General features: G+C 28.6%; 1 protein-coding gene across 1 annotated transcript; it reads left to right on the forward strand.

Moving 5' to 3' along the window:
* The first annotated feature begins 1,709 nt into the window (after positions 1-1,709).
* On the forward strand, positions 1,710-2,828 carry LOC145566807 (LIM domain-containing protein WLIM2b-like). Its single transcript, XM_081626109.1, has 5 exons — positions 1,710-1,844; positions 2,008-2,110; positions 2,258-2,274; positions 2,362-2,451; positions 2,547-2,828. Exons 1-5 carry the CDS (start codon positions 1,710-1,712, stop codon positions 2,826-2,828), a joined length of 627 nt encoding a protein of 208 aa, XP_081482235.1.
* Positions 2,829-10,377: the final 7,549 nt, after the last annotated feature.

Below are 10,377 nucleotides of genomic sequence, written 5' to 3' on the forward strand. Positions count from 1 at the left end.
GTGACTTGTGAGTTGTGACGAGCAGGTTTTGTCTCGGTTCGTCTAACTTTATCCAGCAATGTTGTACATTTGACTTGTGATGAGAGAATTTTATCTGATTTTATCGGTTTAAATTTAATTTTCAAGGAAAATTAATAGGAAATGACCTTTCAATGGATACCTTTTGTAAGAGGGTTCTTTATATATTAATTAAGAAACAAAAAGGAAAAAAAAACAACTTAGACCTTAAAAGTATTTAAGATTGATGAATTTCGACCTTTGAATGAAATTTGACTGTTGACTTAATTTTCCGGCATTAGCCCTCACGTGATTTCTTCAAAACATCTAATTTTTCCCTATGTTCTTTTGAATCTACCATGACCAAGCCACAAGCCTACACCTATCATCCATTGTCAAAGATTTTAAGATTGAATTCTAAGAATTCTTCTAACATAAAACTTCAATTTATCACTTGTAAACAAAATATCAAATAATCTAACATAAAACTTTAAATGGTCGATAGCAAAAGGAATCTAGTATATTAGGATTTGCCTAGTGCATTATTGAACTTATGAGGGTACATTGGTAAGTTTTTTTAAAACTAGGTGTTACCCTAGACCATAAAAAAAAATGTTAAATGTTAAACATGGTGACAAGATTAAGTTATGGAGTACAAAGGAGTAAGGATATATATTAACACACCTTGCTTAAGTGTTCTTCCTAGCCACTGTCAAAACTTTTTTGAGATCAAATCTATCAAGGAAATTTATTAAATGCTAATAGTTAAAGATTATTATAAATAAATAAATAAATAAAATTGAGAAAGCGTCATATTACTTAGGCTTAACTAAGCTTAGTTCATTTAAGCACGTTCTATATATTTTTAAGACATCTTCATTCTACTTGTCACAAAAAAAAAAAAAAAAAAAAAAAAAAAAAAAAAAAAAAAAAAAAAAGACATCTTCATTCTAACATATATTTTTGCTTCCAATAACACTGGAATATATCATCTAGTGGTTAGCATATAATGGTAGGGGATGTAACGTTTAGGATTATTTTAGATTTGGATACAAAATTATTAAAATGTTATAGAAAAAGAATTTAAGGTCAAAATGTTTGATTCTAATTTTAATTATTGGATTTCAAAATATTTTGTACCGTTTGTGAGACATTGGTGATATTCATCTTTTTATTCATGATAATTTAATATATATTAATTTTTAATATGTGGTTTATATGCATGATGCTAAACCAATACCCTATATGGACAATGATAATATAAGAATTTACAAGACACTATTAATAAGTTAATATTGATTGAAAATAGTACATATTAATATAGATCAATTAACTAGATATATACTCTATTTTCTCATATTAACGGTTAAGTTTGAAGCATAATTAATACATTTCAAAATATTTGGTCAAATTGTCTTCCTAACTTTATCTCCCAAGAGTTAATCAAGCAACAATTCATCTTCTAAATATATCTATATCTCCTCAAAATATGGTAGATCAAGTGGGTAATGTCCATCCATCAATGTTTGATTTTGTGGCCTCTAGTTTTTACATCAACTTCGTTTGTGTTTTATATCTCAATATTTTGTCTAAGATATTGAGATCAAAGTGTTTCCATTGAATACAATTAGTGTGAACATATTTCTTCCACATTCCTCATTCGAAGATAATCCAATTATATCTTACGAGGAGGAAGAGGAAGATTAATTAGAATGGTGTTTACAGGAACCCTCGACAAATGTAAGGCATGTGACAAAACGGTGTATGTGGTCGATATGGTAACGACTGATGGGGTTCTTTATCATAAAACTTGTTTCAAATGCAGCCATTGCAATGGGAGGCTTATGGTAAGTGCATTTATCATTTTTTTTTTAGTACAATGTTTCTTATACAAATTACACGATAAAACCTCATATGAGGTAATCATAGAATATCGAAATTGGTTGTATGACATTTTAAGTTTGGGTACATCTATTGCAATTTATCAATTCATCATTGTTTACTTTACAGACAGGTAGATTTTCATCGTTGGATGGAATACTATATTGTATGCCGCATTTTGAGCAACATTTCAAGAAAAATGGCACTTATTCCAATAATAAGTCTCAATCATGTAATTTCTTTCTCCACAAACTCTTATACATATACGGATCAGAATACTATGTTATTCTTGTATGAATAAGTCTTCTAAGATTGATACACTAGTATATGCTTATAGTCTGACACTTTTTTTTTTTTTGTGTGTGTGTGTGTGTAACAGCTGCAAAACCTGAATTGGTAAGCTTCTCATACTTTGATCATCAAATTAATAAATGATGTCAAGATAAAAAAAAAATCTAAATTCTTTGATGTTTGTGATTTTAGAGCAAGTCTTCTAGCAAGCTCTCATTAATGTTTTCTGGGACCCAAGACAAATGTGCTACCTGTAAGAAAACCGCATACCCCCTTGAGAAGGTTAGCAAATATATAAGATATACTTAACCATTTTTAGTCTATATATAATATCACAGGTTCACTCATTCTTGTTTATGAATGGCAACATATTATAGATTGTTGTAGAGGGAGAAAATTACCACAAGACATGCTTTAGGTGTGCAAAAGGAGGTTGCTTCCTTTCCGCGTCAAATTATGCTGCTCTAGATGGATATTTGTATTGCAAACCTCACTTTGCCCAACTATTTAAGGAAAAGGGATCATATAACTACCTTACAAATTCAATTTCAATGAAGAAAAATAGTTTTGCTCCTCCATCTTTCGAAGAAGATAAGCAACATACAACTTCAGAACTTGAAGTAGCACAAGAAAAAGAGAAAGAATCATCACAAGAGTAGTGATTTGTTTAGTATGCCTCAAATGCAACCTCTTTGTTTGCTCTTCAATTCCAAGTTCATCTTCCTTTATTTAACCTATACGGATCATATATCAAACGAGGTTATTATTAGATCGTAAACTAGGCGCTCAGTTAATAAACAAAATTTTCATTGAGTTTAATAGAACAAAAATCATGTTCTTTAATTTGCATATGATTGAGGGGTAATACAATATGGAAGGTCGTATTACAACTCCTTGTTGAATTGGAACGATATTGAGGTGTACTTTTGAGTTTATGGCTATATTTAGATTTGGAATGAGATGCATTTTTGTAAGTGAGAATTTTCATTGTGGTTCAATTTTATGTGAGTTAATAAAATTATTTATTATTCCCTTTTCAATAGTTCTTGATATAATTTGTACCCACAAATGCCATATATATGTTGTGGATGTATGTTAAACTTAGTAATTATGCTACTTCTCCGCACAAAACAAATATATATTCTTTGTATTTAACATTTTAATCCAATTATCTCATATTTATTAAAAAGTTATTTTCAATCATCTCATCAAATCTACAATATTTACTACACACTTATTTTTATGCAAGACAAACACTTAACCATGTACAAATTCTGTTAGTAGTTGAACAATTTGCAGTTCACGTAAGTGTAATTTGTTTAAACAAATATAACATCTCCATATGATATCTCCATCCATTCATTACTCCCTTTATTGTCTCAAATTAGTATTGACACTTTCTTTTTTAATTGTCCCACATTGGTTTCTATACCTTTTTTTTTTTTTTTTTCAAAAACTCTATTATTATTTTGAACATTTCTCTTAAGTCTTACCCAAAAAGTGAGGGTCCAATACTTTGTCATATCCAATTTTTAAAAATTATTCTACTATCTCCTATCATATCTACTCTTTAATGCGGAGTATATATAAGACACCACTATCACCTATTAAATCTACTTTTGCATTACGAAAAATATTGTGTAGAACGGACTCCGTTCTATTAATCGGCCCGCGCTCAGCCCGTTTATTTAAAGTTCAACCCGCGCGCAGCCCGAACTTTAAATATTCATGAATTTTTAGGTTAAGGAATTAACTCCATTTTCCCGAATAATTCGCATCACTACTTCATTTTTCAGCTTTAATTTTATTTGCATGTACGTAATTTTTAGTTCTTATATATAAACCCTAACTTTCGTCATTCTCGACTCCATTAATGTCTGACGTTTCGTCGATTAAGGATTCTTCGCCCTTAAAAGTTTATCTTAAACGAAGTAAACAAGCACAAAAACAGGAGAAGACAGTTGCAATGGCTGAAAGGTTTATTATATTTCAGTTATTTTTAGGTTATACTTTTTTTTTTAAAATCCTTTTTTATAAGTTATTATTACGTTTTGTAGGGATCATTCTGAACCTCCATCGAAGAAGCGTGGTCCTAAACCTGGTTCTAAACAAAGTCGAGCTGTTAGGTGTGAAATTCTATTCTATTTATTTCGCAAAAAGTCTTGTTTGAATATAGTATTTGTTGTTTTATTATAGAATATTTTTTGTTAGGAAACATAGCATTTTTGGTTTTTATGTAGAATATTCTTGTGTAGAATTAGCTTATTGTTGTTGTAATTATATTGTTGTAATTTGATAATAGATTATTTTTGTTAGGATTCACAATTACTTTGTCAGGAATTATATTATTTGTATCAGAAATTAGCTTATTATTCTGTGATAAATCATATTTGCAAATTAGATTGTCTTGAATTAGATTATTTTATTTTGATAGTAGTATATGTTTGTCAGGAATTAGATTATTTTGGTCAAAAATTAAGTTATTTTTGTCATGAGTTAAATTATCAGGAATAAGATTGTTTCAATCAGAAATAAGATTATTTTAACCAGGAATAAGATATATGTGTGATTACATTAGTCAGGAATAACATTTCTTTTATCAGGAATAAGATAGCTTTTGTTTGACAATACCATCTTTTTGTCATGAATTAGATTATTTTGGTCAGAAATGAAGTTATTTTTGTCGGGAATAAGATATTTATACTCAGAAATAAGATTACTTTTATCAAGGATAAGATAATTATTGTCAGGAATAAGAATGTTTTAGTCAACTTACAATTTTAATGTGATTTTTTAATTTTCAAATTTTCAGTTCTCTTACTGAAGATGATATTTCAGACCTAGAACCTGGTAATAAATTTGGTGCTAATCAACTTTGTCTAATTCTGGAAGATTTAAGTGAGAAGAAAAAGAAGGATGTAATAGAAATTGATTTTGGTGGTTTGCTTCATATTAATTTGAAGGAAAATATTAGCCATCAATTGTGCAGTTATGTAGTAACTCATTATAATCCTAAGGCTAGAAATCTAATTGTTGGTAAAAAGGAACATGCCATTCATATTGATAGTTATGATATTGCTGATGTGTTGGGTATTCCTTATACCGATCTAGCTGTGAAAGAGATTTCTAAGATCAAGAAAGGATTTAATCCTGATGAGGGTTTGAAGTTAGAGTGGAGGAAGTTTTTGTGTTTGGATAAAGAAGATGAATCAGAAAAAGGAGATGAATCTGAAAAATGAGATGAATCTGAAACAAAGAAGAAAAAGAAGAGGAAAACTGGAAATGAATCTGAAAAAGCTGTTCAAAGTAAGAAGAAGACATATGTCAATTTTGGTACTTATGAAAAGTTGTTTGAGAAATGTAGAGAGGGGGTTATGAATTCAAGAGACTTTTTATTATGTTTGTTGTATCTAATTTTTTGGCTTCAATGGGTGATAAGTCCCCCAATTTTAATATCATTAAGTCTTTAGAAGATGTACATTTCATAAAGACTTACAATTGGGCTGGTTATGTGATGAATTGGTTATGTGATTCAATAGCAGACTTTCAAGCATTTGTTTTGAAGAGGAAGGCAGAAGGGGAAGGGAAAACTAAATCAAGACAAGTAAATGGCTGTTTGGTTGTGTTTGTAATTGCTGTTTTGCAAAAGTTTGAGTTTGGGATCACTTTGGATAGGAAGTCATTTATAATGAATTAGATTTGTGAAAGTCTGAATGAGAGGATTAAGTCTGTTGCAGAAAATATGGATTATGGTACTCTGAAATAGTATCCTCATACCATACCAAAACAGTATGCTGGCAAAAAGTGAACAGGCTCTTTTAAAATCTTTTCAGCTTGAGAGCATTGAGTTTAAGCTTGAAGATACTAATGATGAAGATTTTGATGAAAAGAGGGAAGGCCATGGTGTACAATCTGCTAGCATTAATTTGAAAGTTGAAGATGAGAAAGCTAGATATGTAATGTACAGGATTCCTCAAGATTATCCCACTGATGATGAGATTGACAAGATGGATATTTACGTAAGTTTAAAATTTCATCTTTTTATTAATTTTGTAAAGTTTATTATTCAAGTTTTGATACTGTATAACCTGCTACATATGTACTTAAACTTTTGTCAGGAATTAAGCGATTTTTTTCAGGAGTTAAATAATATAGTTAGGATTAAAATTTTCCAGTCAGAAATTAGTTTAGTTTTATCAGGAATAAGAAATTTTAAGTCAGGAAATAAATTATCTCAATGAGGATTAATATTGTCAATCATAAATTAGTTTACTTTTATAAGGAATAAGAAAATGTTAGTCAGGTTTTAGATAATATTGGCTAGGAATGAAATTATTTTAGTCAGGAAATTAGTTATCTCAATCAGGAATAACATTGTTTCAGTCAGAAATTAGATTACTTTTATCAGGAATAAGAAAATGTTAGTCAGGAATTAGATTATTTTAGTCAGGAAAGAAATTATATTAGTCAAGAATTAAATTATTTCAATGAGCAATAACATTGTTTCAGTCAGAAATAAGATTACTTTTATCAGGAATAAAAAAAATGTTAGTCAGGAATAAGGTTACTTTTATCAAGAATTAAACTATCTCAATCAGGAATAAGATTGTTTCAGTCAGAAATTATTACTTTTGCCAGGAATAAGAATGTTATAATATTTCACTTTTTGTTCATAGTCAGGAATTAAGATATTTTATTATATTTTACTTATTCACTCTTTATTCTATTTTTTATTAGCCTGTGAAGAAGAAAATGATGAAATTTGGTCGTGACTTAGCTTGAAGATCGTATCAGAGAACCAAATTCACTTTGCTATTGATTTTAAGGATGAGGCAAATACATTTTCACAAGAGTCTCAATCTCAAGGAGAAGATGATATATATTCTAATCCTCAATTCTTAGCAAAAATTGATGAAATAGTGGAAGCTGCTATGCACAGCAAAAAGTTAGCTTCTAATTTGGATCAGTTTGATATTAAGTTTAAGCCTGATGATATTGTAAGTTTAATTATCTTTATTATTATTTTATATATTAAATTCATTTAAGGTTTGTATCTTATATTAATTTTGATTTTATATAGGTGCATAATGTTATTGCTGATCTTAATTTGGGAAAAGGCCAAAGTCAAGATAATGAAGGTAATTTAGAGGATGCAGATCAAGGCAACAAAACCAATGTAGAGGATCAAACTGATATGCCTGAAACTGATATGCCTGAAGAGATACCAGAGGGTAATAAAGATGAAGGCAATGTCTTGATTGTTGACCAAGGAACTGATGTTGGTCAAAATTTGAATAGAGAACCAAAATCAGTTGTTGTATCAGTTGGTGTAGAAGCTGATATATATTCTGAACCTGGCACAGGACCATCAAAAAATGTGGTTGATTTAGTTGGTGGGGAAGTTGTTCTTGGTTCAAAAATTGTTGTTGGTTCTGAACTTGTCACAGGACCATTAGAAACTTCGACATCACCTCCAAGAACACCAAAGAAAGCCAAGGGACTCAATGAATTTTATTCTGCTGGTTTGAATGAGAATCAAGCTAAGGTTGTGCAAGAAGGGAGGAGTTTTTCCAAGGGAGCTGATCCTATGCCTAAGTTTCTATTAATTACTCCTACTCCTCCTACTCCTCAACCATCTCCTCAACCATCTCAAGAAAAAAATGCAGAAGTTACTGAAGAAGAAATTCCGGTAACTATTGAAAAAGAAAGTAAAAATGACAAGGATGATGACAGCACATCTAAGGTCTAATATTTGTATTTTATTTGAATAATTTATTAAAATAATTTTTGTATTTAACTTTGATATTTTATATAAATAAATGTATATATTTTTTATTTGTATTATACATATGATTTCAGGTTTTTACTAAATTTGATGATTTAATTCAATCTAAAGTTACAGAAGAACATCATTTACTTATTGGTCAGGCGCATCAGGTAATTTTTTATGTTATTTTTTTTTTCATGAATTAAAGTATTTTAGTCAAAAATTAGTTTTATTTTGTCATAGGGCTACATTACTTAGTATTTAGGTGCTTATTGTATATCTTTTGAAGTGAATGAATATGATGAAATTTTCAAGTATGTATTTTCATTTGGTTATATTCACAGTTAACATATGAGATTTTTAAGTATGTATTTTCATTTGGTTAGATAATTTATGTCAAGTATAGGTCTATTTTTGTCAGGAATTACAATATTTTAGTCAGTAATTAAACTTCTTTTGAAACTTATAGGTCTCAGGAATTAGCATGTTTTAATTAGGAATTAGATAATTTATGTCAGGTATTGGACTATTTTTGTCAGACATTACAATATTTTAGTCAGGAAATTAATAGTTTTTTAGTCAGGTTTAAGATAATATTAATCAGGAATAAGATATTATTAGTCAGGAATTGGTATGTTTTAAAATCCTAGTTCCTTTGTTCATTAGAATATTACTTACAGGAATTAGATTATTTTAACCAGTTAGGAATTAGATTAAAACAGTCAGGAATTTGATTATTTTAATCAAGAATTAGATTTATACAGTCAGGAATTGAATTAGAAATTAATTTTTATCGGCAATTACCATGTATTACTCAGAAATTAGATAATTTATGTTAGGTATAGGTCTATTTTTATCGGGAATTACAATATTTTAGTCAGGAATTGGTATGTTTTAAAATCCTAGTTCCTTTGTTCATTAGATTATTACATACATGAATTAGATTATTTCAGCCAGTGAGGAATTTGATTATTTCAATCAGGAATTAGATTTATACAGTCAGGAATTGAATTAGAAATTAATTTTTATCAACAATTACCATGTATTACTCAGGAATTAGATAATTTATGTCAGGTACAGGTCTATTTTTGTCAAGAATTACAATATTTAAGTCTTAAGAATTAGCATGTTTTAGTCAGGAATTAGATAATTTATGTCAGGTATTGGTCTATTTTTGCCAGCCATTACAATATTTTAGTCAGGAATTTAATAGTTTTTAGTCAGGTTTAAGATAATATTGGTCAGGAATTGGTATATTTTAGTCGGGAATTAGATTATTTTAGTTAGGTATGCATTATTTTTCTCAAATATTAGGTTAATTTAGTCAGGAATTAAATTATTTTTGTCAGAAATTAGACTATATTAAATTAATTGTCAGCAATTATATCATTATAATTACATAGCATTTAATTATCAGTGTATTGTACTTATAATTTTTATAATTTTCAAACAAACATACCTATTATATTTGCAGCATCTTCATCTCTTTCTTCATCATCTTTTTCTTGATTGGTGTTCTCTTCTATAATTACATTATCTGCTGCATTCATCATTAATATTAGTATATTTGAATTTCACAACTTAAAATTATCAATAAATTGGAATCAAATTTAAATTAATTTACTGTGACATCTTATATATACAATCTGAAATTAAATTAGCTTTGCATGCAAATTATAAGTCAAAATTAAGTCGAAATTAAATACGATATGAAATTAAATAAGCCTTCCATTCAAATTATAAGTCGAAATTGAATGCATGCAAATTTAAATCGCATGTAAAATTGAATTAATGTTTTTGCGAAAAATTATAAACTCGAAATTGATTGTACAAATTCAAATTATAAGTCAAAATTAAATACGATTTGAAATTAAATTAGCCTTCCATTCAAATTATAAGTCGAAATTGATTGCATGCAAATTTAAATCGCATGCAAAGTTGAATTAATGCTTTTGCGAAAACTTATAAACTCAAAATTGATTGTACAAATTCAATACAATCTGTAATTAAATATGATCTAAAATTAAATACGATCTAAAATTATGAAACAAATTATACCGTTTTCAGCAGTAATTGAACTCGAAATTGATTATATAGGTGAATCAGATTCTCCTTCAATTATCATCGTGTTGTTTGATTTCTCCATTTTTGTGATTTGAATTCTCTGAAATTTGATGTAACACCCTAGAAATTCCTTTCTTTTGAAATATCTGTTTTGCCCTGTTTAAAACTTTGAATAGGAAAATCTAAGATATTACCGCCACCGTGAAAACGGCTAAGGCAACTATCAAAGACACAGCGGAAAACTCTCCTTTAAAATATTTAAAACAACTCAACTTAAAAGTCAACTCCCGAAAGTAAAGTCAAACCAAAGTAAAATAAAGTCAAACCTACAACTTGGAACCAGACCCTTAACAAAACCATTCAATATAAAAACCTTT

The sequence above is a fragment of the Chenopodium album genome, chromosome 11 (assembly GCF_948465745.1).
Source record: "Chenopodium album chromosome 11, dcCheAlbu1.1, whole genome shotgun sequence".
NCBI classification, from domain to species: domain Eukaryota; kingdom Viridiplantae; phylum Streptophyta; class Magnoliopsida; order Caryophyllales; family Amaranthaceae; genus Chenopodium; species Chenopodium album.

Excerpts from the sequence above, each read along its gene's own strand:
- LOC145566807 (XM_081626109.1), top strand. The coding sequence starts at position 1,710 with ATGGTGTTTACAGGAACCCTCGACAAATGTAAGGCATGTGACAAAACG. Across the intron at positions 1,845-2,007 it reads ATTGCAATGGGAGGCTTATG|ACAGGTAGATTTTCATCGTT; the intron begins GTAAGTGCATTT and ends TTTACTTTACAG. Across the intron at positions 2,452-2,546 it reads CCGCATACCCCCTTGAGAAG|ATTGTTGTAGAGGGAGAAAA; the intron begins GTTAGCAAATAT and ends AACATATTATAG.